Source organism: Ranitomeya imitator, chromosome 7 (genome assembly GCF_032444005.1).
Source record: "Ranitomeya imitator isolate aRanImi1 chromosome 7, aRanImi1.pri, whole genome shotgun sequence".
Lineage (NCBI taxonomy): Eukaryota > Metazoa > Chordata > Amphibia > Anura > Dendrobatidae > Ranitomeya > Ranitomeya imitator.
Genome location: NC_091288.1, coordinates 69,431,821 through 69,458,672, shown reverse-complemented (window position 1 = coordinate 69,458,672; position 26,852 = coordinate 69,431,821). Strand labels below are relative to the sequence as shown.

At 45.0% G+C, this 26,852-nt stretch overlaps 1 protein-coding gene across 2 annotated transcripts in view; it reads right to left on the bottom strand.

Moving 5' to 3' along the window:
* The window catches only part of ERBB4 (erb-b2 receptor tyrosine kinase 4), a 1,426,503-nt gene that overhangs the window by 375,859 nt on the left and 1,023,792 nt on the right, over positions 1-26,852 (bottom strand). For both annotated transcript variants that reach the window (XM_069733421.1, XM_069733420.1), the window contains exons 18-19: positions 13,639-13,761; positions 4,532-4,630 (exon numbers count right to left, since the gene is read on the bottom strand). In XM_069733421.1, coding sequence (XP_069589522.1) covers positions 4,532-4,630; positions 13,639-13,761 — 222 coding nt within the window. The remainder of the gene's footprint in view (positions 1-4,531; positions 4,631-13,638; positions 13,762-26,852) is intronic.

Here is a 26,852-nt window from a genome sequence, read left to right as displayed (position 1 = left end):
TTACACGTACTAGTACTCATCTGCCTTATCTTACGTAATATATTTATTTCCGTAAATACAAAGAAGTTCCACTAGTAGTACAATCTGCCATTTCCTATCCTCATCCACAGTCAGAGTGAAGTGCCTTCATGAGCTACAGGGACAGACATGATGTGGCAATGCCTGTGGCTGTGGGCATTATGTGTCCTCTGCTCCAGTTTCTACAATGGAAATCACTCTCGGTACTTCTCATTCACATGTCCGTTCTATCTATTTTTCTTTATTCCATTTTAGTTTGTACTAGGCATTATGGGGAAGCCTAGCCAAATTCAGCTGGAAATCAGGTGAGCTCTGGCTGATTCAATGTGTATAATGATGGTGGTCTTTTTAGGCAATTTGTGCAAATCAAATTCAAAAATTGTTCACCGGTGATCAACAAATTCCTAAAAATTTCCACAGATATTCAATTTTCATCAATTACACTAAGTTGCCCACTACTTTCAAATTGATGACTTGTTTGGACAGGTCATCAATATCACTCCATTCCGTTCCCGATCAGCTGTTATCACTTCTGGATGTACACAATGTACGAGGCAGAATATGTATGAGGCGGAATAATAAAGCCCCATCACATTGGTAGCGACTGTGTAAATTGATGAGCTCCAGTTGAAGAGAAGAGGACCGGGCTGATTTGCAGTGAGGGTAGGTCATCATTATAAGTAGTGGACAACTCTTTTCAAGATACTTCAAGTTGCCTGTAATGTGTGTATCCTAAAATCGGATTCCTCCTTAATGTAAAAGACTTACTGATGTCACACTCGTCATTAAAGGTTCTGCATTTTCTGAAGTGATTGATGCTGGTTCATTGTGTGTAGGAAAAGGAATAATTCTACAGATTAACCTTCGTCAGGCTGCATAATTTTACAATGTTAACAGGCTGCAGAGGTACAATTGTACCTTCATATATATTTTATTGAAATTTGGCCAATATATTCTGGACCAAAACTGCAGAGATGTCACAAAATTTCAGCCCTCTACGGCTTTTCGAAAAAAAAAGTTATTGCAATTTTAAAACGGAATAGTTACAATTGTTCCTACTCAGCCGGACGAAGGTTAAACACTTCAAAGCCAACAATGTATTGATTTTCTCTGAATTAGAGACCACCCAGACATAAAATAATTATTTCATTATTATCAGAATAGTCAAAAATAATGGTGACTGAATCTTGCATCGAAAAAAAGGAAACATTCTTGATTTTAGTGTTGACATGTATTTATAATTTACAAATTCTTCACATATCAGTTTATTGTTTCTCAATATCTCCAAGATGGAGTCCAACTGAGGAATAGAAATTTAGAGATCATCTTCCATTATGGCTCCACTAGTTAGAAAGTTGTTAGAGGTTTCAGCACTACCGTATACCTTCCTTTAGGCAAAAAATGTTAAAAAATTCTTATTTAAAATTTTCTTAAGTAATTAAATGAGAATAGATGCAATTCATTTACAGTAATGTTTGCACCCCAAATGTTGTCATTCAATATACTGCTGTGTCCCAAGAGAATAAACAGTATAACAATGAGAAAAATTAAATCTTCTATTTTTACTAACCCTTTTTAAACATCAAATATCAGAACTAGAGATTGTTAGGGCTAGCGGAACGCACCAAATAATAAGATAGATTAAGGTGCGTTCGCAGCCCGGGGTCCACCGTGCAGAGATAGAACCTGCTGCCAAGTAATGACGGACTATATGGCGGTACAATGTGAATACACACATGGGTTAACTTCACCCTGTGTGAAGGAAGCGAACCCTGTTAAGTTACAGGGCCGCGGTACCGCACACAAGAGCGCAAGCAAGGAGTCACCAAGCTCAGTCCCAAGACTTGGGATCCGAGTCCGACTAGACTACTTGCGCTCGACACAGCTAATGGGGTGTCAGTGTAATCAAAGTAGTAATAAAAGATGCACGAGCGTGCATGCGGTGCCACACTGGCGGATGCCGCTAACCACCCAGGCTTGGGTCAGGAAAGCGCTGTGAAAGCACATGGCGCCGCACTGGCGGTCACAGCATTGAGATGCTGTATGGTGTGTAACGTGCTGGTAGCTAAGTCGGGCGCTAGATAGCAATCACCCACCTTCCGCGAACAGTCATCCAATAGGGAGGGGATTTTAATGAACGACTTTCACTCACAACACACACACGTTTACAAATGTACACTAGCGCATGGCCGTGCGGTCATGTGCAGCTTATATAGCTGCAGCACGTTCAGGACCTTCCAATAAAGGACCAATGGGAACTGCTGCAGCATCTGAGCATGTGACCCTCAATCTCCAATGGGAGATCTCACCCTGGGCATGCTCAGAAGGGAAAAAGCAGGACTTAGATCCCAAAAGTGTCTGCTCGCCGCTGCCCAGCACTGGCTTCAATGGCAGAAGCAGGCAAAGCAGCCGTAATCCTATGCACAGAGTGAGACTGAGCAAAATGCTGGGAACGACGTCTCTGCTGAGCAGACTCCACTGCGGCTGGAGAAGAATGGGAGACCGCAGCAGAGATGGCCTGAGATTCCCCCTGTGCAGAGGCGGGAACTCGACACCTAACAGAGATTATATTCATGTTAAAAGTCATAGTTTCCTAAATTGTAACATTCACCATTTATTTCTTCAAGCCACCAATGCAGAATATATTTGACATGCACCAACTTTGAGTTTCATTCTTGTCTTCCAACTGCTATAACTTTTTAAATTTTTGAGTGGATAAAGATTTATCGGGGCTTGGAATTTTCAGTACAAGCTGTGGTTGTACACCATCATTTTGGGGTCCAATTTTTTATCTCTTTTTATTCAGTTTTGCTTCAGCTAAATTGACCATGAAACAACAATTCTGTGTTTTTTTAATTGTTGTTTTAATGTATGAGAGAAATATTATAATAATTCAATAGTTTAACTAGCCACACATTCTGCAATATCAATTTTTTTTATACTTTATAGATTTGCATATGTTTTCTGAGAAAAGGAAGGGGGAATATAAATTTTTAAATCAATAAGAAAAAAATTAGAATGTTTTTAAATTTTCTTTGGCAATTTTGATTGGTCTCATTAGGTGACTTGAACCTGTGATCACATTTTTTCCCTATTTAAATTGTGACATCAACACATAATTGGGTGGTCCGGCAATTAAAATGTATTTTCTAACTATCTATCCTTACATCTTTACATCCTAATCCATTATAACAAAATTCTCTACATGTCCCCCATAAGGTCTAAATGTGTTTTTTCCTTTACTTCCTGTGACATCGGTTGAGCGGAATCTCAAAAGTGACGTCACAGGAAGCTGAGGCTGCACTTACTCCCCGCAACGTCCACCACTCCTCTGGGATTAATATTTTAAAGGGGCAGTGCTGCAGTTACTCACTTGTTTCTTGCATCCCTGTCCCCTCTGAAGACTTCCTGGAATCTGGGTGATGGACACTGTGGCTGATGTGAGTGCTACACTGGCTCCCTGCTTTTGTCTCTGCCATTGTCTTAGCTTCTTACTGAAAGAAGATGTCAGCAGAGGGCAAAGATCAAAGCAGTAAGTGACACTGTTGCTGCCCCACAGCTTCTAGCACCACCCTCGAATGATTTGTCATCAGGAGGTGGTGCTTGTGTCACTCACTGCTGCTAGCACCACTCCCTGCTGACAGTACATGTGAGGGCAGTGTTAGAAACGATGAGTGACACAAGCACCGCCACTGACTCATATGTGTATAAACCCTATCATACAAAACCCTCAGGCCACGTTCACTCTTTCAGTATTTGGTCAGTATTTTACATTTGTATTTGTAAGCCAACACTAGGAGTGAGTGAAAAATGCAAAAGTGGTGACGTGTTTCTATAATACTGACCACGTGAATGTGACTTTAAAGGAGTGTTATTGTTATTACTAATAATAAAAGGACAGGTGTGAAATAAATGAATTGACTCACGAAGTATATTGCAGCGAGCTCTACTGTAGCGCAAGGGTTCTATCACCGATTTTGCATTGGCGTCCATTCAAATTTTACATCAGGAGCCTATCTGCCGTGTAAGAGGCTTCATCTGTTGTGTGCATCACAAATATATTTCACCCTTTCCCAAATATAGATGTTGTGAATGTTGGGTAGGTCACAAACATTCATTTGTACACAAGAAGGTTAGCATGAAAGCAACTGAACAATTTCTCTCCAATACGAATCTAAGGAGCGGTCATGCTATAGAAAGTACATAGGTGTGCTGCAAAAAATCATAGCACAGACTCACAACTCATTTTAACACCTTACTTAACTGTAACAGCAGAAAGTTCTTCTCTACTACTGAAGACTATTCACCATTTTTCAATGTTCCCCATTCAATGTTTTTAGTTGCTTTCTTGCCTCTTTTTTAGTTGGCGCAGATTGGACAACATTGTGTCTTCTTTGAATCAAGACGTTGTGTTGATTTTAGTATAGAAGAATATTGGCTAGTCTTGACATTCACACCATACTGCCCAATTGGAGGTCAGGCTGTGCTAATATCAAACATATACAGTACTTACATCCATGAATTCCGCATTTGCTTTAGGTCCAGTTGTCTCATTCAAGATCTTGATGGCCACAGGAATCTTTACTGTCTCACCTTCAGGGACCCAGATTCCCTAAGAAAGTCAGAAGAGTGTCTCTTTTCAATACACGATTATACTCAAATATAATAGAACTTTATGACTACAGTGTACATGTAAATATCATCTATAGCAAAGGACAGATCACTTTGATACGTGACATTTCTCATGATTCATCAACAAAATAACAGGATACGAATACCGAACATTTACAAATCCAATTGGCTTCACATTTTCTTACAATATAACTTAAGTTGCCCTTTAAAGTCCGCCAACAAAAAGTATATCAGTCAACGTTACTTGCTACAACATTTTCTGCCACCACGGCAGGGATTGGAGTTAACTCTGATATTGGCAAGTTAAACCTTTACATGCCATCGCTGGTAGCATCTGAGACATCTGAGCAGTTATACAGTAAGGCTACTTTCACACTAGCGTCGTACTCGGGCCGACGTACCGACACATACTGTGGAAGTGCCGCACAACGGGGGCAGCGGATGCATTTTTCCAACGCATCCGCTGCCCCATTCTGAGTTGCGGGGAGGTGGGGCCGCACATGCGCAGTTGGAAATGGCGGACACAACGCACCAAAAAACGTTACATGCAATGTTTTTTGGTGCCGATGGTCGCCACAACACGACGCAACCGTCGCACGATGGTTGCGACGTGTGGCAAAGCTTCGTAATGCATCGCTAATGTTAGTCTATGGAGAAAAAACGCATCCTGCAAGCAATTTTGCAGGATGCGTTTTATCTCCAAAATGACGCATTGCGATGTGCGTCATACGACGCTAGTGTGACAGTAGCCTAAGACGTAGCTCCTCCAATTGTGGTCCTGTGATCATTTTTCATGGCAGATTTAGATATGATGAAGGTCCCCCTGTCTGCCATTTTATCCTCTAAGGCTACGTTCACATTAGCGTTTTGCGTGTTTGCGTCGGGCGACGCAGCGGCGACGCATGCGTCATGCGCCCCTATATTTAACATGGGGGATGCATGGACATGCGTTGTGCTGCGTTGTGCGATGCATGCGTTTTTTTGCCGCAAGCGTCGGGCGCAGAAAACGCAACAAGTTGCGTTTTTCTTGCATCCAAATTTCGGCAAAAAAGGACGCATGCATCGCAAAACGCAGCATTTTTGTGTGCGTTTTGGTGCATTTCTATTTGCGTTGTGCGTTGCGTCGCCGACGCAGCGGCGCACAACGCAAATGTGAACGTAGCCTTAGTGCCTTGAGGAACCAGGGGGTTGGACTCCCGAAACATCACAGCAGGTGCAGACCTCTGATCGTCATACAGTGTCTCTGCCTCTCTTCCTCTACATGCCTGCCTTTGCTTGGAGTATATGGATTGCTTGCACCAAAGTCTGTGTCCTTTGTTCACTATGGTGAATATGATGATCATTGAGTCTATGAACTGATTCTAATGTGAATGCAAAAATTGAAACATAATTTCAATGGAAATTATTGGAACAGACTAGATGTAATTTATGCCATTTATTTTATGATTTGGACTTTAAGCTTCTGTGAGGAATAACTGTATTTCGGCATAAGGCAAAAATTTGGTAAATTGGAATTTGGCCAGTCTATCCTATTTTTTATGTTCCTACACACCCTAGAGCATAATAAATGTAAAATCTAAAAAACAAACAAAAAAAAATACTCACCACAACTCTCACTTCACTGACCGCTCTGCTGCCCGCCATCCCATCTTTTTTCTTTGCTACTCCTCCATCCTCTTCACTATAGAAGGGGACTTCCAGCCAGGTCAATGCACCTTATAAGGCCACAGCACATGTTGTGATGTCCCAACCGTGTGAAGATCAGTGACCCCCAAGACCTGGTCACTGCTGGAAGTCCTGGTCTATTGTTAAGAGCCCAGAGATGTGAAGTGCTAAGGTGACAAGAAGAGGACCGGACAGCAGGCAGCGAGCAGAGGGGCGGCCGGAGCAGTGAGTGTTGAGGTGAATATTAGCTATAATTCTTTTTTTACATTTATCAGCCCTACATGATACACCAAAATAGTGGCCAAGTATCTATTTTTTGTTAAATGTGGATTGAATAGTGTTAGAATTTTTTATTATTATTATTATTATTTATTTATATAGCACCATTAATTCCATGGTGCTGTACATGTGAAAGGAGTTACATACAGAGTTATAGATATCGTTTACAGTAAACATGTTTACAGTGACAGACTGGTACAGAGGGGAGAGGACCCTGTCCTTGCGGACTCACATTCTATGGGATAGTGGGGAAGAGGCAGAAGGTAGGGGCTAGGCGATGGCGAGGCGGCGGCTCTGGCGATGGCGAGGCAGCGGCTATGGCGAGGCGGCGGCTCTGGCGATGGCGAGGTGGTAGAATGGTTATTGCAGGCTGTAGGCTTTCTTGAAGAGAAGGGTTTTCAGGTTCCGTCTGAAGGATCAGAGGGTGGTGGATAGTCGGACGTGTTGAGGCATGGAATTCCAGAGGATGGGGGATATTCGGGAGAAATCTTGGAGGCGGTTGTGTGAGGAACGAATAAGTGTGGAGGAGAGTAGGAGGTCTTGGGAGGATCGGAGATTACATGAGGGAAGATATTGGGAGATTAGTTCAGAGATTTAGGGAGGGGACAGGTTGTGGATGGCTTTGTAGATCAGTGTTAGTAGTTTGAACTGCATTCGTTGGGGAATTGGGAGCCAGTGGAGGGATTTGCAGAGGGGAGAAGCAGGGGAGTAGCGAGGAGAGAGGTGGATTAGCCGGGCAGCAGAGTTGGGGACAGACTGGAGTGGTGCAAGAGAGTTAGCGGAACGTGGAACGTCACATTTCAGGAAATTCGACTTGAACTCGATCCTCAGCAGATCAACCGTTTCATCTTCAGTACTGTAGTTTAAAAAGTAGCGACCTTGATAATGCAGTGGGCTCAGTGGACAGTGGCTATGGTCAGCGTGCTACTACGAGCTCTGCACCCTCCATAGGTATCACGCTGGCTTTACTCATGCACCTTAACTTTACAGTGTAAAGCGCTGTGGAATATGTTGTCTCTATATAAATGAAGATTATTATTATCATTACAGTGACATCTTGGCTGATTTTCCAATTCTTTACATTGCATCGTGACCATGAAACCATCTACAACTCCATTAATCAGCAGGATCTAGTCATTATTCAAAAACGGAGGAATAATCTCCGTTAAAATCTAGCACCGTATTTATCCTCACAATGAATATGTATGTGTGCTATTGATTCCAAATAAGTCATTTTGGCATGTAAGCTGTTAATTAGAGTAGGAATGTTCTGTGTTAGTTTTCGAGAATCCGTGCCCTGCTGTAGCGAGCACGCGGCTGAGAATATGGCCAACCCTGGGGACACTGAGAGACGCATGCCAGATGAATTTCAATGCCGCTTGTTTGCAGAAGGCATAGGAGCAAAATGCAAACAGCTTCAGGCCAGAACATCCCCGGATAAAGAATTCGCTTTGTCATGTAACTAGATTGTATGCCAGGCAAAACAGGCTGGGGAGTTCACTGCTGCGTCTCCACATGCTGCCTTCAGCTGATATGGCTGCTTCTGAAATGATATTACGGATCTTGTGCCATCCAGCCACCATGTGTCCGACCCCTCTGGTTCATTTCATGTCTGTGTATAATCCTGGTGGCATGGAAATGTCTGCGTGTTAACAGGATATCATACCAGCCATACTATTCAAAGACAGAAAAACATTACAGCAAATGTTGCCAACGGTTAATGTCTAACCCAATGTCGGTGTCATCGGTGGTCATCAGACTCCATCGAAGGGTTGGAGCGATGACTTGATGGGCTATCCTAAAAGGGTTGGTCAATGTTTGTGGAGCGCCCCCAGACACATGGCCACAAGTCACTCGGTACCGGTCCCTTCTCCTTCGGTTCGGCGGCTGTCACGGTGGCTGGACCCGGTCGTGACCCTGCTAAGGGGCATCCAATGGAAATGGCAGTACAGTCTGTCAGGAGTTTGTGACGCCACCTGTGGTGTTCGGTCAGGGTGACCGACGCTGCTGTGGGGTCCACTGGGGTGATGGAATAGCAGCCGGATGGTATACCTTCCCACAGGTGAAGTAAATCCCCAGGGCTTCCCAGTAGTGTGGATGGAGATGGTGTGAGGTGCAGGCAATAACGAGGACACAGGGTTGCAGTCTCTTTACCTTTTACTGAAGGCTTCAGTTCACTCGGTCCAGAGCACGTTCAACCGGGCTATCAGAGACCGGCCGGTCCGATGGGCACATCCAGAGTTTCCCTCGCAGATGGAAATCGTTGCCTACCACTAGCGCCTGTGTGTTGTAGTCCTATCCTGCTGAGCATTCGGAATAGTCCTCACAACTGCTGTTCTCGTTCGTTTGTTCTCTACAGCTCTCTCTCTCTCTCTCTCTCGTTCTTTGGTTCCAGATGTCGCTAGTTTCTAACGTCCCCCAGATATGTTATGGCTAGGACGCCACACGTTTGACGGGAAGGCTTGGAGGTCTTCCGGGACCCTAGAGATGCCCCTCTCCCAATGTTGCCCCCTATGTCTTCGTAGGTGTAGAAGGTAGACAGCCAACCTATAATCAACTGTCCAGCGGAATTTGAAGTAAGGCCTGAAGTCAGTTACTCCTACGGTGATCCGGCCACCGACTACGCGCCTCAGTAAGATGTTGCCTTCCTCTCTCGGCACGACTCTTACTGGCTCTCCTTTGTGCTGATCTCGTTTACACTGTTCCACAATATTCTTCCCCTCTTGTCTCTTTCTTAGGATACCGCCGCAGGGTGTGCAGGCGCGGTTCCGTTACGTTCTGTTCTGTTTGCTAGGCACCTGCCAGGTTCCCACGCCTGACAGGGACCCCCCTGTGCCTTCTCCCTGCAACACCCCCTGCCACGGGATGTTGCCTGGTTCCAACCCAGTCAGCTTCTGACTAACTTCCTCCCCAGCCCCTAGTTTTACCAGTGTGAGGAGTGGCCCAATAAATAAAGCCTTTTTCTCCCCCTAGTGGCCGGAGTGTAAAGTGTAATGTGTTCTGGTGATACCTGGTCAGGAGAACTCTTTAGTGCCATCGGACATACCGCTACTCGCCTTGGGGCCATACTGCAACGACCAGGTCTCTGGGACGCTGCATTTGTACAAATCCTCCTTAGTTGCTCCAATTTGGTGCAGAAAATAAGAAAAACATGCATACTTACCCACCAGACTGGGAACGTTCACCGATCTCCCTGCTGTGTCACCTGACCAATGGAAGACATGGTGGTGCAATCACGGGAGGGGTGCCAGTCAGAGATGTAAGAATGAACATATTTTTTTTCTGCAACCAGACTAAAACTAATAAAAATCAGTTTTCCTGTAGTGGACAAATCCTTTAAGACTTACTTGCCGCTTCTCCTAACATCCAGGAGTCTCTCAAGAGTCGGCAAATCTCCTAATCTCTGCAGAAAGTTTCCAGAATGCAGTAATCCTGGAATCTTGTATTCTGCTGTCTCAGGGAGGTAAATGCGAGGTATGCACGTTAGAAAACTGGCAAGGTATTGGCATGTAGGAGAAAGGTCTAGAAAAGAGGGTGGATACAGATGAAAATGTACTTAGATGCCATCCATCTAGAATTGGCAAGTATGTAAATTACTAAAACGTTCATCCTGGGATCACAGTGTTAGGCCGGGATCACACATGCGAGAAACTCCAGAGCGGAGCATGCGGCCGCATAGCAATACATGGAGCTGCACGCTCCGCTCTGGAGTGCCGGCGCCAGAGCTTGGGTTTCATATGCGAGACACAGACGTGTTTCTCGCATGTGTGATCCCGGCCTTAAAGGGAATCTGTCAACGGGTTTTTGCCATGTAATCTGAGAGCAGCATGATGTATGGGCAGAGAGCCTGATTTCTGCAATGTTTCGGCTTACTGGACTGCATGGTGCAGTTTTGATAAAATCCCTGTTCACTGTGTTGTGGATGTAGCAGTGCTATAAATGCAGAGCCCTGTATAACCCCTCCCACACAGATGATTGTCAGCTTTCTTTGTACACTGTGCATAGGCAGAACGCTGCCAATCAGTGGTGGAGAGGAGATACACAGATTAGCTGGACTGCCAGGCATGCAACCCGTAGTCCAGTAGCAATAATCTCCTGCTGATAAAACACTGATTGCAAGGAAACTACAGCAATCTGCTGAGCAAGTGACACATCCCTGGAATCAGCGTCTCTGCTCCTATATCATGCTGCTATCAGATTACATAGCAAAAATGTGCTGACGGATTCTCTTCCATGGCTTTTGTTTAGGATTGTCTACCAATATCAGAACGGTGAAGGTCTGATCCTCAACCATCTAGCTCCACACAAATGGACCCCAATATAAATCCTTAGCCTCTTCCACATTTTACATTAGGGCTCAGGCCTTTGACGTTATGTACGATTGATGCATCATGATAATGCAGAACATTTATTTTCAATACAGTGAAAAAAACAGGTAACAAATGAAGAGATCAGAAAAAATGTCTCTAATCAGAAACGCATGTCTGCTAGATTTATTTCCTGCTGCCCATATTAGATATCCAGCAATGATGGCTCTAACGTTCTCGTTTTCATAGGAAACCAGTTATCAGTGTGTCTTGTTGGATAGCCGGTTACCATATTACCCAGAAACGTAAAGCACAGAGAGAACATAGGAAAGTCAATACAAAAGTCGGCGCTAATTGGGGTCATTCCCAGAGCAATGCTAAATGCGGAAAGTCCTGCATTTATACACCATAAAAGAATATTAGATTTTAATTTTCTTTATTTCTTATTTATTTCTTGAGTATCATAAGTACACGGATAAGACATCAGGTGTTTTTTCCTATTTGTTTTTCTATATCAGGCAAGGTGTAGACAACCATGTAGTCTCTTAGGCAGGAAATTTGGGTCAATTCTGCAAACATCTCTGATCAGAGTGTGAGCACAGTGTGATTCGATTATCTCTGATAAGTAGAAGATGTATAAAAATGTCTCCATCTTCTCCATTCTGTCAGTTGTGAAAATCGGACTGCACTCAGATGCCATCCAAGTGCAGTCTGATGTTTTCCTCTGGCTGATTGACTTGCTTGGATGACTGCAATCCGACATGCAACTATTTATTTATCGGATCGCTTCAGTTTGAGGAAAAAAATCTGGTATCTGCACCACCCCATAGAATAATGGCCACGTGCTGAAGCCCTTAGTATGATATTGTATGCAATAATGAATGGTAAAACACCATCATATTAATATAGGTATTACAGGTACAGGGGTGTAGCTATAAGGCTACGGTCACATGACCATAGAGGTCTCTCTTCCAAGAGAATCGGATTATGTAAATCAGAGGTCCCCAACTCCAGTCCTCAAGGCCCACCAACATGTCATGTTTTCAGGATTTCCTTAGTTTTGCCCAGGTAATAATTGCATCACCTGTGCAATGCAAAGGAAATCCTGAAAACATGACCTGTTGGTGGGCCTTGAGGACTGGAGTTGGGGACCTCTGATGTAAATGACACTTGGATCAAACTCTGATAAGACTTTGATCTGAGTGTCAGCTCAGTGTGATCCGATGATCTCAGATGATAGAATTGCAGAACACTGTGAGGACAGAATAGAGAACAAAATTTCTCCATCTTCTCCATTGTGTGAGTCCGCGGAAGTCAAACTGCACTCAGATGTCACCCAAGTGCAGCCCGATGATTTCCACACCCCTGTAGACTTGAATGGGTGAAGTCTTAGCATGCTGCAATTTTTTTCTCATGCTGAGTTGGCATGAGACAAAAACTTTAATCCGCACTGACCTATATAATAACATTGATCCGAGTGCTATCCATAGCCTGATGCATTCGCTTGTGTCGGTGAGCCCTAAGGGGTGCCGAGGTAGCAGTTACATCTGGGCCCTGGTGCTCAAAGAAGACGCTACTACAATAAAAGATGAATTGTAAAAAATAAATCGACTGCAATTTTGTGTTATATGTGTTAATGCACGAAACGTTGATAGAAATATTCGTTGGATAATTAGGCCATCTGCAGGAGGTTGGAATACATGTAGTGAGAGTTCTCGGTGAAATGTTTGAGGAACAGACAGACAATAGTAGTAAACCTCAAACTGATACAGAAAGTGTTCCAATATCTTTCCATTACTGGGACATTCTTCATTAGCATCCAGTATATGCACAGATTTGTTTGCTGTTATTGAAAGAACTTTCCTGCAATAAATCATTTCAATCAATGCACAAATCATTAAGAACCGGGCCTTCAATTGTTCTGCATCGGACATAGGCAAGTAATGATTATGGTAATCTGCAAAGAGAAATATCCCAACAGCTCCACCGAAACACATTTCCATCTGTCAGGAAATTATTCTGTGTCCATGATAGGATTTTATTAAGCATTACCTAAATGTCTTTGGCAGTGGCATACATAGAGGAGAGCGAGCCCTCTAGGAGAGCGATCCCCCCGTCATTACTGTACGCGGCCGGGCTTAGTCCTACATTTGTTTCGCACTACAAGACATTTGGAGCCAATCCCAAATTATGAATAACGTCCCTCTGTAGCTGGAGAACTTCTCGCAACCCAATGGCAAAGGGGAAGAAACTATCCAGACTTGGGTTCCTTTCCAAAGGCCCCGAAACAACCACAAGAGGTGCTTCAGTGCAACATCGGCTACCAAAAGAAGGCCATTGGTACAACATGTGCCTTTAACCACTGAATTGCTGTAATAAGTTCTCATCTCTGGAAACATTTTTTTTTTATGTAAAGATGTTGTCCACGTTTGGCACGAAAGTCTGCAGTCACGCTATCTGGATTCTCCGATGTTGGAGCCTGGGCGACCGCAAGTCTAAGATATGGATACTGCCGGCCACATTCCAACTAGACGTGTGTGGCCTTGCTCAATGCATGTGAATTGAGCGAGTTCATGCACGTCTGGTTGGAATGTGGCCACGTACTTATGCTGACTTGACCACCCGATCTGACAGTGTGCGCTATGTACAAGTCTGCAGTCACATAGACTTTTGTACCAAATTTGGACAATTCCTTAGTATAGACGTTGCTGATTGTGCGTGCAACAACAATTCTCACCTTGTATACTGTGCCAAAAGCGCCTGATCCCAGGATTTTGACCCTCTTGAGTTCCGTTTCCTTTAGGATCCGTAGTTGGGCTTGGTTTGGTGCTGTGCCGCTTGGTGTCAATGGTTCCACTAACTGAAAGAGTAAGAGAAGCGTTAACTTCTTGTGCCTGGAAAGCAGTACAGACTGTAGAGATGCTTCCTCTATTATTATTATTTATATATATAGCACCATTAATTCCATGGTGCTGTCCTCTATCACAGCATATAACACTACAGGAGTCGACTTTATTGCCCTTAACTCAGTCAGGACCCATGGATTTCTTTTCTTCAGAAACCATTGATTGTGCATTTGCTGTATTAAAATAACTCCGCCCAGATAACGCATGTATAGTAATCAATATACTCTTACTTCAGTCTAACAGTTTACACAAAACCATCACATGTAATCCGGATAGAATTTTACCAGTGGGGTCACCTCTCTGCAAGAAACAATGATAACAAATAGCGGACTAGACCCCGCCTTTTAGCTTGTATTTTGCTGCTTTCTCATAAGAACTCGACACTTTTCAACACTCTAGAGTGTTCAGCTCAATAAAAACTATTGACGGTATACTGTTCCCTCAATTTATTCACTTACCTTTGTTCTATTTTCCCTAGAGAGAACTGCAAACACTATATATTATGTGATATTATAAATGCTAATTTTACACTTTAAAAAAAAAAAAAATATATACAGCAGTTTTCAACAAGCGCCACCAAATGCCATACAAGGGTTAATGGAATAAAATGCATGTGACACTGTAGCGCGGCGCGGGGCGGGGCGGTACCGCAGGAGAAGCACCTGTCTTCTCCAGTCATGCCATGGGGCGCTACATGAAAGTGCTGGCTGGGTGTTGGTGTTGTTGTTGTGTGGGCCTTACACCCGTGCACGCCGACTTTAGCCGATGGTGTTGGCTTAGCCAGGATCACAAACTTCAACCATGAATAAAATGGGGACTTTAGTTCAAAAATGGGGACTTAGCTTGATAAGGGTTTTGTGCAAGGGATAACGGGTACACAGTCTTAAGCATTTTCCTTTACTGCAAGAAGCCTTTTCATTCACACTTTATCTTTCCTCTGTAGGCTACTCCAGGGCTCTGCAGCTGATCTGTTTGGTCTCCACATCACCACAACCCAGCTTCTAGGCCACATTCCTGGTCAGCGAGTTTCTCTCCACTCGCTCAGCAGTTCCACGTCCTATCACTATGGGTGCCCTGGATCTGCTGCTCGGGACCCCCACTAGTCCCATGCTCTTCATCCTCATTAGGTCCATTACCTTCGGCAATAACAAGATCTGGGGTTTCTCGTGACTCGGCATCTTGTCTGATAATGTCTTCTGGAAGGTCTCCCAGTCTCGTCAGTAACTCTCTTTAAGATCTCGCTATTTCTCTCTCCAGTCTCTTCTAGCTGTGGATCACCTCTGGAGACTTGGTACTCTCCAAACTCTTATTAACTCTACCCAGGAAGTGCACTCCTGTCCCTATCACTAAGCCCTCCCCTGTGGGCTAGTCCCAACACTTTACTTCTGACCTTGCTGTCTGTTGCTGGGCAGAAGTTCCTTGCACTACATTACGCATCTTACACTATACATTCCCTATAACACTGCTACACACTATACATATAATACTTATCCCACTCTATACATTACACAGGCAAAACACCACAATGCAATCCAATTCACATGACACAATATATACAAAGATGCATGACATGATACACATGAAGTGGTGGTGTCTTCAGGGAGAGGAATGCGACAGCACAGTCCATCATCCTTAGTACACACTGTCATTAGAAAATGCCTGATTAACATTATGGAGAGTGCTTAACATACTAATATATCCATATGTCATCAGTATTGCATTGGTATTTTAAAAGATCCATGGCCCCATGATAAAAAAAATGTGCTAATGCATTTTACGTCAAAAGTAGGGTTGAGCGAAACGGGTCGAACATTTTCAAAAGTCGCCGACTTTTGGCGAAGTCGAGTTTCATGAAACCCGATCCGACCCCTGTGCGTGGTCGGCCATGCGGTACGCGACTTTCGCGCCAAAGTCGCGTTTCAATGATGCGAAAAGCGCCATTTCTCAGCCAATGAAGGTAAACGCAGAGTGTGGGCAGCGTGATGACATAGGTCCTGGTCCCCACCATCTTAGAGAAGGGCATTGCAGTGATTGGCTTGCTGTCTGCGGCGTCACAGGGGCTATAAAGGGGCGTTCCCGCCGACCGCCATGTTACTGCTGCTGATCTGAGCTTAGGGAGAGGTTGCTGCCGCTTCGTCAGAAGCAGGGATAGCGTTAGGCAGGGTCCATTAACCACAAAACCGCTTGTGCTGTAGCGATTTCCACTGCCCAACACCACCTTCGGTGTGCAGGGACAGTGGAAGCTCCTTTTTTTTTTTTTTCCTCAGCGCTGTAGCTCATTGGGCTGCCCTAGAAGGCTCCCTGATAGCTGCATTGCTGTGTGTACGCCGCTGTGCAAACCAACTGCTTTTTTCAAAGCACAAATCCTCTTCCTTTCTGCACAGCTATCTTGTTTGTTTGTCCACACTTTTTATTTAATTTGTGCATCAGTCCACTCCTTATTGCTGCCTGCCATACCTGGCTGAGATTACTGCAGGGAGATAGTAATTGAAGGACAGTTCCTTTTTTTTTTTTTTTGTGGGAGATTAAGATTGACATTTCTGCTAGAGTGCCATCTCTGTCTGTGTCATCTCTCACTCAGTGGGCCATAGAAAGCCTATTTATTTTTTTGCTTGATTTGGGTTCCAAAATCTACCAGAAAAAATCACAACATCAATCAGTGGGAGAAAAATATTGGCCTCAGGGCTTGTGTGCCACTCCTTACTCCTGTGTGTGCCATCTCTCACTCAGTGGGCCATAGAAAGCCTATTAATTTTTTTGCTTGATTTGGGTTCTAAATTCTACCTGAAAAAATCAATAAATCAATCAGTGGGAGATTAATATTGGCCTTTGGGCTTGTGTGCCAGTCCTAAGCGTGCCATCTCTCTCTCTCTCTCAGATAGTGGGCCATAGAAAGCCTATTTTTTTATTATTTTATTGGGTTTATAAATTTTCCCTGGAAAAAAAAAAAAGTGGGAGATTAATATTGGCCTCTGGGCTTGTGTGCCAGTCCTGAGCGTGCCATCTCTCTCACAAATAGTGGGCCATAGAAAGCCTATTTATTTTTTTGGTTGATTTGGGTTCATAATTCTACCTGAAAAAATCAATCAATCAATCAGTGGGAGATTAATATTGGCCTTTGGGCTTGTGTGCCAGTCCTAAGCGTGCCATCTCTCTCTCTCAGATAGTGGGCCATAGAAAGCCTATTTATTATTATTTTTTTTATTGGGTTTATAAATTTTCCCTGGAAAAAAAAAAAAATGGGAGATTAATATTGGCCTCTGGGCTTGTGTGCCAGTCCTGAGCGTGCCATCTCTCTCACAAATAGTGGGCCATAGAAAGCCTATTAATTTTTTTGCTTGATTTGGGTTCCAAAATCTACCAAAAAAAATCACTAAATCAATCAGTGGGAGATTAATATTGGCCTCTGGGCTTGTGTGCCACTCCTGACTCCTGTGAGCGTCATCTGTCACTCAGTGGGCCCTAGAAAGCCTATTTTTTGTTTTATTTGTTTTCTAAATTCTCCCTGAAAAAATCATTTTATTTTCTTTGGTTTCTAAATTATTCCTGAAAAAAATCATTTTTTTTGTATTTTTTTTTCTCTAAAGTCTCCCTGAAAAAAAAAAAAAAAAAAAAAAATCTGTGGGAGATTCATATTGCCCCTTCTGCTTGTGTGCCAGTCTTGACTCCTGGGTGTGCCATCTCTCTCTCTCTCCCCAATTGTGGGCCATAGAAAGCCTATTAATTTTTTTGCTTGATTTGGGTTCCAAAATCTACCAAAAAAAATAACTAAATCAATCGGTGGGAGATTAATATTGGCCTCTGGGCTTGTGTGCCACTCCTGACTCCTGTGTGCGTCCTCTCTCACTCAGTGGGCCCTACAAAGCCTTTTTTTTTTTTTTTTTCCTAAATTCTCCCTGAAAAAATCATTTCATTTTATTTGTTTTATAAATTCTTCTGTAAAAAATAATTTTTTTTTAATTTTTTTTTTTTCTGAAGTCTCCCTTTTAAAAAAAACAAACACAAATCAGTGGGAGATAAATATTTACATTTGCGCTTCAGTGACAGTCCTGCGTGTGTGCCATCTCATTTGTTGCCAACAACAACAGAGTGTGTAACATTGTGGCTGATTTTCGTTGTGGTCTCACCCACCTGTAAAGGGGTAGCTAAATCATACTGAAGTTATAGCTCACCGTGTAAGTTGTGTGACAGCAACAAATACCGTTCGTTTGGTAACGTTTTTAAAACAATGAGGAAGTCTGGTGGAAGAGGTCGTGGCCGGGGGCGTTCATTGTCAGCTGGTAATGAGGGTAGTGGTAGTGGTGGAGCATCAGGTGGTCGTGGGAAAAAAAATATTGCACCTAAGTCTGGAGCTGTGGAGCAAGGTTCGTCGTCTGGCTACACAAGGCCTCGAACCCTCCCTTTTCTGGGAGTAGGAAAACCGCTTTTAAAGCCGGAGCATCAAGAGCAAGTTTTGGCTTATCTTGCTGACTCAGCCTCTAGCTCTTTTGCCTCCTCTCGTGAAACTGGTAAATGTCAAAGCAGCGCGTCGTTAGTGGATGTTCACGGTCAGGGACAAGTCGCTTCCTTGTCCTCTTCAGCAAAAACAACAACAGAGAAGAATGCAGCAGGCGACACAACGGGTTACTCCATGGAGCTCTTTACACATACCGTCCCTGGCTTAGAAAGTGAAGCAGTTAACAGTCCATGCCCATTACAAGTTGAATCTGACATGGAGTGCACTGATGCACAGCCACAGCCAGACTACTATGCTGGTCCTTTGACTCAGACCACAACATTGCCCTCGCAGGGTGCTGATCAAGAATCAGACCCTGATGAGACTATGTTGCCCCATCACGAACGCTATACCACCGACCGACACGGTGACACAGACGAAGTTGCACACGAGCTACAAGAAGAGGTAATAGATGACCCAGTTCTTGACCCCGATTGGCAGCCATTGGGGGAACAGGGTGCAGGCGGCAGCAGTTCTGCGGAGGAGGAGGGGCCGCAGCAGGCATCAACATCGCAACAGGTTCCATCTGCCGGGCCCGTATCTTGGCCAAAACGCGTGGCAAAGTCAAAACCTGTTGGAGGACAGCGTGGCCATCCGGTTAAAGCTCAGTCTGCAATGCCTGAAAAGGTATCCGATGCTAGAAAGAGTGCAGTCTGGCATTTTTTTAAACAACATCCAATTGATCAGCACAAAGTAATCTGTCAAAAATGTTCAACTACCTTAAGCAGAGGGCAGAATCTGAAAAGTCTCAATACAAGTTGCATGCATAGACATTTAACCACCATGCATTTGCAAGCTTGGACTAACTACCAAACGTCCCTTAAGGTTGTAGCACCCTCGGCCAATGAAGCTAGTCAGCAACGCTACATCCCTTCCGTCAGTGTAGGGCCACCATTTTCTGCACCACCTGCAGTATCTGTGCAGGTTTCTTTGCCAGGCCAAAGCAGTCAGGGTCAGGGAATCTCCAGTTTCGTAGTAGGAAACACTGCATCTAGGGCACCGGCGGCAACAATTCCATCTCCCACCGTCTCTCAGTCTGCCATGTCCACCGGCACCCCCGCTAGTCCCACGATCTCCAGCTCTCCAGTCCAGCTCACCCTACATGAGACTATGGTTAGAAAAAGGAAGTACTTAGCCTCGCATCCGCGTACACAGGGTTTGAACGCCCACATAGCTAGACTAATCTCGTTAGAGATGATGCCCTACCGGTTAGTTAAAAGCGAAGCTTTCAAAGACCTGATGGACTACGCTGTACCACGCTACGAGCTACCCAGTCGACACTTTTTTTTCCAGAAAAGCCATCCCAGCCCTCCACCAGCATGTTAAAGAGCGCATCGTCCATGCACTCAGGCAATCTGTGAGCACAAAGGTGCACCTGACAACAGATGCATGGACCAGTAGGCATGGCCAGGGACGTTACGTGTCCATCACGGCACACTGGGTAAATGTGGTGGATTCAGGGTCCACAGGGGACAGCAAGTTTGGGACAGTTCTGCCTAGCCCACGGTCTAGGAAACAGTTGGCTGTAGCCGTTCGCACCCCCTCCTCCTCCTCCTCCTCCTCGTCCTCCTGCAGAAGCGAGAGCTCGTCCACAGACCGCAGTCGCACAACCACTCCATCCGCAGCTGCCACTGTTGCACACCAGGTCTCCCATTATGGGGCAGCTACTGGCAAACGTCAGCAGGCTGTATTGGCTATGAAGTGTTTGGGCGACAACAGACACACCGCGGAAGTTCTGTCCGAGTTCTTGCAGCAAGAAACGCAGTCGTGGCTGGGCACTGTAGATCTTGAGGTAGGCAAGGTAGTGAGTGATAACGGAAGGAATTTCATGGCTGCCATCTCCCTTTCCCAACTGAAACACATTCCTTGCCTGGCTCACACCTTAAACCTGGTGGTGCAGTGCTTCCTGAAAAGTTATCCGGGGTTATCCGACCTGCTCCTCAAAGTGCGTGGACTTTGCGCACATATCCGCCGTTCGCCTGTACACTCCAGCCGTATGCAGACCTATCAGCGTTCTTTGAACCTTCCCCAGCATCGCCTAATCATAGACGTTGTTACAAGGTGGAACTCAACACTGCACATGCTTCAGAGACTGTGCGAACAGAGGCGGGCTGTTATGTTTTTGTGGGAGGATACACATACACGGGCAGGCAGTAGGATGGCAGACATGGAGTTGTCAGGTGTGCAGTGGTCGAAGATTCAAGACATGTGTCAAGTCCTTCAGTATTTTGAGGAATGCACACGGCTGGTTAGTGCAGACAACGCCATAATAAGCATGAGCATCCCCCTAATGTGTCTGCTGATGCAAAGTTTGACGCACATAAAGGATCAGGCGTCTGCACCAGAGGAAGAGGAAAGCCTTGATGACAGTCAGCCATTGTCTGGTCAGGGCAGTGTACAGGACGAGGTAGCGGGCGAAGAGGAGGTGGAGGATGAGGAGGATGATGGGGATGAGTATATTTTTAATGAGGAAGCTTTCCCGGGGTCATTGGAAATTGGTGGCGTGGCAAGGGCGGGTTCTGGTTTTTTGAGGGACACAAGTGACGTAGATTTGCCTGCAACTGCCCCTCAACCAAGCACAACCGCAGATTTGACAACTGGAACTTTGGCCCACATGGCGGATTATGCCTTGCGTATCCTCAAAAGGGACACACGCATTACAAAAATGATGAACGATGATGATTACTGGTTGGCCTGCCTCCTTGATCCTCGCTATAAAGGCAAATTGCAAAATATTATGCCACATGAGAACTTGGAACTAATATTAGCAACAAAACAATCAACTCTTGTTGACCGTTTGCTTCTGGCATTCCCTGCACACAGCGCCCGTGATCGTTCTCACACGAGCTCCAGGGACCAGCAGACCAGAGGTGTTAGAGGGGCAGAAATCAGAAGTGGCGTTGGCCAGAGGGGTTTTCTGACCAGGTTGTGGAGTGATTTTGCTATGACCGCAGACAGGACAGGTACTGCAGCATCAATTCAAAGTGACAGGAGACAACATTTGTCCAGTATGGTTACAAACTATTTTTCATCCCTTATCGACGTTCTCCCTCAACCGTCATTCCCATTTGATTACTGGGCATCCAAATTAGACACCTGGCCAGAATTGGCAGAATATGCATTGCAGGAGCTTGCTTGCCCGGCAGCTAGTGTCCTATCAGAAAGAGTATTCAGTGCTGCAGGTTCAATACTAACTGAAAAAAGGACTCGTCTGGCTACCCAAAATGTAGATGATCTAACCTTCATTAAAATGAACCACAACTGGATTTCGAAATCTTTTGCCCCACCTTGCCCGGCTGACACCTAACTTTCCTATGAAAAGGTCTTGCCTGTGGACTCTTCTGAATGACTTTTCCAATCTCGTAATTTTCTGCACCTGATTGTCCAGCATACGACATGTTTACTCCTAACAAAATGGCCAAACTCCCCACACGGGGCCGTGGTATCGCCACTTTGCGCCAGCACCCGTGAGAGTGCTGTTTGTCTGAAGAGGTGGGTGTGCCCGCTTTTGGTCGACGGCACTGCCACTGGGTCCCTCATAGTACAATAAAGTGTCTCTGGCGGTGGTGGTGCGCACCCAACGTCAGACACACCATTGTAATATGAGGGGCCCTGGGCCTGTACCGCCGGCCACAAGACAGTTCCCCCCCCCCAGCTCAAACAGTGCTCTACCACTAGCAAAATTATCTCTCACAGCTTCACCAATGTTTAGTCTATGCGCTGACATCCTTCAATGCCTGGCACTGACAATACCATTGTTTTGACATTTTTGTTATGTTAGGCCTTCGAAGCCTGTCTGCGGTCCGTTCTTTCTACAACTACTACACTGACCAGGCCACTGCTGGCCGTGTTCCCCTGGAACCAATTTAAACTTGCCTACAGCCAGCCCAATTTTGTTATGTTAGGCCTTCTTAGCCTGTCTGCCGTCACTCCTTCCACTAGACTTCCACTGACCAGACCACTGTTGCCCGTGTACCCCTGGAACCAATTTTAAATTGCCAACAGCCAAATGTTATTATGTTAGGCCTTTGATGCCTGTCTGCCGTCACTCCTTCCACTAGACTTCCACTGACCAGACCACTGTTGCCCGTGTACCCCTGGAACCAATTTTAAATTGCCAACAGCCCAATGTTATGATGTTAGGCCTTTGATGCCTGTCTGCGGTCCCTCCTTCCACTAGGCCTCCACTTACCTGTCTACTGCTGCCCGTGTTCCCCTGGAACCAATTTTAAATTGCCTACAGCCAGCCCATTTTATTATGTTAGGCCTTCGAAGCCTGTCTGCAGTCCCTCCTTCCACTAGGCCTCCACTGACCTGTCTACTGCTGCCCGTGTTCCCCTGGAACCAATTTTAAATTGCCTACAGCCAGCCCATTTTATTATGTTAGGCCTTCGAAGCCTGTCTGCGGTCCCTCCTTCCACTAGGCCTCCACTGACCTGTCTACTGCTGCCCGTGTTCCCCTGGAACCAATTTTAAACTGCCTACAGGCAGCCCAATTTATTATGTTAGGGCTTCGAAGCCTGTCTGCGGTCCCTCCTTCCACTAGGCCTACACTGACCTGTCTACTGCTGCCCGTGTACCCCTTGAACCAACATCATAAAATAAAAAAAAAAGTATTTTGCTTATAAAAAAGAAAATACTGGTGAGATATCAAATGCAGACATTTTAACATTAAAAACAAACACACAACTAAAATCTGGTACAGTACTAAAAATGGCCACCAGCTACAATTACTTTATCCTGCAAGTATTTAACTGAAAGGTTTTTTAAATTGAAAACACAGATATGGCATCCACCGAGTGTTGTCCTGTCGCGTCTTCTTTATATTATTGCCGAGAAGATGCAAAACAATGAAAATAATAAAATCATTAATTACCAAAATAATAGAGAAAGTCAACACCACATTGCAAATAATCATTCATTCCAAATAAAGAAGCAGGGCGCGTCCGAGGGTGAGTATATACCTAATAAGAATATAATCACCCTCGGACGCGCAATGCTTATTTCCAACAGCCTTCCTTCCTAAGAATCAGCCCTTCCGTGGTGTAGAGAGACGTTGTGTTACACTTCAAGGTGTTCCCCAGGTTGTCTTTCCTGAGCTTCGATCTTCCGGCTCTCGTTTAGTAGTTCTTGGAAACTACACTGCATTAGGCCTTCAAATTGGGTATGGGGTGTAGAGAGAGGGTATGTTACACTCCAAGGTGTTCCCCAGGTTGCCTTTCCTGAGCTTCGATCTTCCGGCTCTCGTTTAGTAGTTGTTGGAAACTACACTGCATTAGGCCTTCAAATTGGGTATGGGGTGTAGAGAGAGGGTGTGTTACACTCCAAGGTGTTCCCCAGGTTGCCTTTCCTGAGCTTCGATCTTCATGCTCTCATTTAGTAGTTCTTGGAAACTACACTGCATTAGGCCTTCAAATTGGGTATGGGGTGTAGAGAGAGGGTGTGTTACACTCCAAGGTGTTCCCCAGGTTGCCTTTCCTGAGCTTCGATCTTCATGCTCTCGTTTAGTAGTTGTCGGAAACTACGCTGCATTAGGCCTACAAATTGGGTATGGGGTGTAGAGAGAGGGTTTGTTACACTCCAAGGTGTTCCCCAGGTTGCCTTTCCTGAGCTTTGATCTTCCGGCTCTCGTTTAGTAGTTGTTGGAAACTACGCTGCATTACATAGTTACATAGTTACATAGTTATTAAGGTTGAAGGAAGACTATATGTCCATCTAGTTCAACCCATAGCCTAACCTAACATGCCCTAACATGTTGATCCCAAATCAACATGTTGATCCCAAATTGGGTATGGGGTGTAGAGAGAGGGTGTGTTACACTCCAAGGTGTTCCCCAGGTTGCCTTTCCTGAGCTTCGATCTTCCGGCTCTCGTTTAGTAGTTCTTGGAAACTACACTGCATTAGGCCTTCAAATTGGGTATGGGGTGTAGAGAGAGGGTGTGTTACACTCCAAGGTGTTCCCCAGGTTGCCTTTCCTGTGCTACAATCTTCCGGCTCTCGTTTAGTAGTTCTTGGAAACTACACTGCATTAGGCCTACAAATTGGGTATGGGGTGGAGAGAGATGGTGTGTTACACTCCAAGGTGTTCCCCAGGTTTCCTTGCCATTGCTTCGGTCTTCCGACTCTCGTTTAGTAGTTGTAGAAAAGTACACTGCATTAGGCCTACAAAATGGGTATGGGGTGGAGAGAGATGGTGTGTTACACTCCAAGGTGTTCCCCAGGTTGCCTTTCCTGAGCTTCTATCTTCAGGCTCTCATTAAATTGTGGTTAAATGGAACAACTGCATTTGGCGTACTAGTTGGTTTGGGGCCTACTATCGGTGTCTGCCACTCCTTGCTGTTCTCCTGGTTTCCTGTCCTGAAATTCCATTTTCAGGCTCTCGTTAAGTAGTTGTTAATGTTAGACTGCATTTGGCCTACTAGTTGGGTTGGGGCCTACTATCGGTGTCTGCCACTCCTTGCTGTTCTCCTCCACTGAACAACGCTGTGCCGCCTGTTTACTACGGTTGCCAATTTTGAACTGCATTTCGACTACTTACTGATTTGGCCCTACTCTCTGTGTCAGCCTCTCATTCCAGTTGTCCTCCACTGCAATGCCCCCTGGTTATTCCTGTGTTACCAATTTTGAACTGCATTTAGCCCACTTTATTCTTTGGGCCTATATCTGTGTTTCCACTTCATCGTGCCCATTGCCCAGCCAGTGATAGATGAGTCTGCTGGTACATTGACCCATAACGCAACATTCCCCGTGCATGCTACACAACAACATTGTGACCCTGCTGAAAGTCAGGTTGCTCTTCCCGCATACCATACCACCTTACACGGGGACAAAGAGTAAGGTGCAGATGAAAGTGCAGGTTCCTTCATCAGGTGGGGGGAGGAATACTAGTTGGCGACGTCACTGGCACAGGGCCTCTCATAGTACGCAAAAGTGTTGCTGCCGGTGGGAGGCGCCCCCGCCGTGCAAACACACCGCTGTACTTTGAGGGGCCCTGTGCCAGTGCCAATGCCAACAAGTGGGCCCCCCCTGCTTGCTCAGGATCACAGCACTTGCAAAGTTGAAATACTTACCTCTCCCTGCTCCACTGCCGTGACGTGGTCCAGATTTCCTGGGCCCACTAATTACTTGAACCAGCCCTACCCCACACAACTTTAGCCAAATGACCCCCAATTTCAAATGCCTTCCAATTATTATAAGGTAAATTACGCTTGACAAGCTTCATTAAGAAGAATGGATGGTTTTGACATTAAAATGGGCACTCTAGGTGTTTTCCTGGCCCCCACTCACTGCCGACTATGCTGCCCCATTGACTTGCATTGGGTTTCGTGTTTCGGTCGATCCCGACTTTTCGCCATAATCGGCCGATTTCACTCGACCCGACTTTTGAGATAGTCGGGTTTCGCGAAACCCGGCTCGACTCTAAAAAGGTCAAGGTCGCTCAACTCTAGTCAAAAGTATAGATTGATTATTTTTGTGTAGTTTATGTAAACCAAAGCATGTTCTATTGGATGACACATACCGAATCATGTTTTCTCAGGGTAGCAATGAATAGGTATTGATTGTCAAGTAGGTGAAAAACCAGAAGTGCTCAACATCAACAGTTGAGCTAATGATGAGCACAACACCGGTGTACATTTATGTGAAGCATTGGAGTCAGCTTCAAGCTGGTACTGTCAACCTATGGTGTCCTTCAGAATGGAACCTGGGATAAGTAGGGAATCAACTGATCAAAACCTTTGGCGCAGCAGATACACTCTGTAGTAATCAACGGTAATGGAAGAAATGTATTACCCAGCACTAGCTGACCCAGACAGAAGAGGGCCCCATCTGCAAAAACAATATATGGGCCCATTACAGCCCAATAAGTCATCATAAATAATACAGAATTCCGCCTTGGGCCTTGGGCATGTGTGCGGCTGCACAGGTTGCACCAACGATATGTCCACTCCTGTTACCCAACATGTGAAGACAAGCTGGATATGATTGAAAAAAAACAAAGGCAAAATGTTTCAGCCTATACCCCAGTTCATTTTTGGGGGGGTTTAAGAGGTTATCCACTACTTTTTCATTGATGATCTCTTCTTGGGAAAAGTCATCAATGTCTGATTGGTCGGGGTCCAACACCTGCCGATTAGCTGTTCTCAAATGCCGGGCGAAGGCATAGTCTTGTGTTTTTCCAATAAAATCCATCTTGAGCTCATCTACATTTTATCTGGTACCAATGATTAATATAGAGTATACCTGCAGTGCCAAAGGTGTTTCCTGTCTCCACAGTTGATTCTCTATCCCATGTAATATGTACGATCCGAGTTTTAACATAGTGTCATGCTCATTGATGGAAAACAGCCCATGATATTAATGATCCCTTAAAAGGGTTTATTCAGGACATTGCTTTAATACCAATAGCTAGAAAAAAACAAAAAACAGGCTGGTGATTGCTACCTACATGCCTGATGTGCCCGACTCCGCTCTCTGTTGGCACAGAGCAGCCGCAGACTGGACCACTCCTGCCTGCGATCCAGCAGTTTACACTAACTTCACATTGACAGA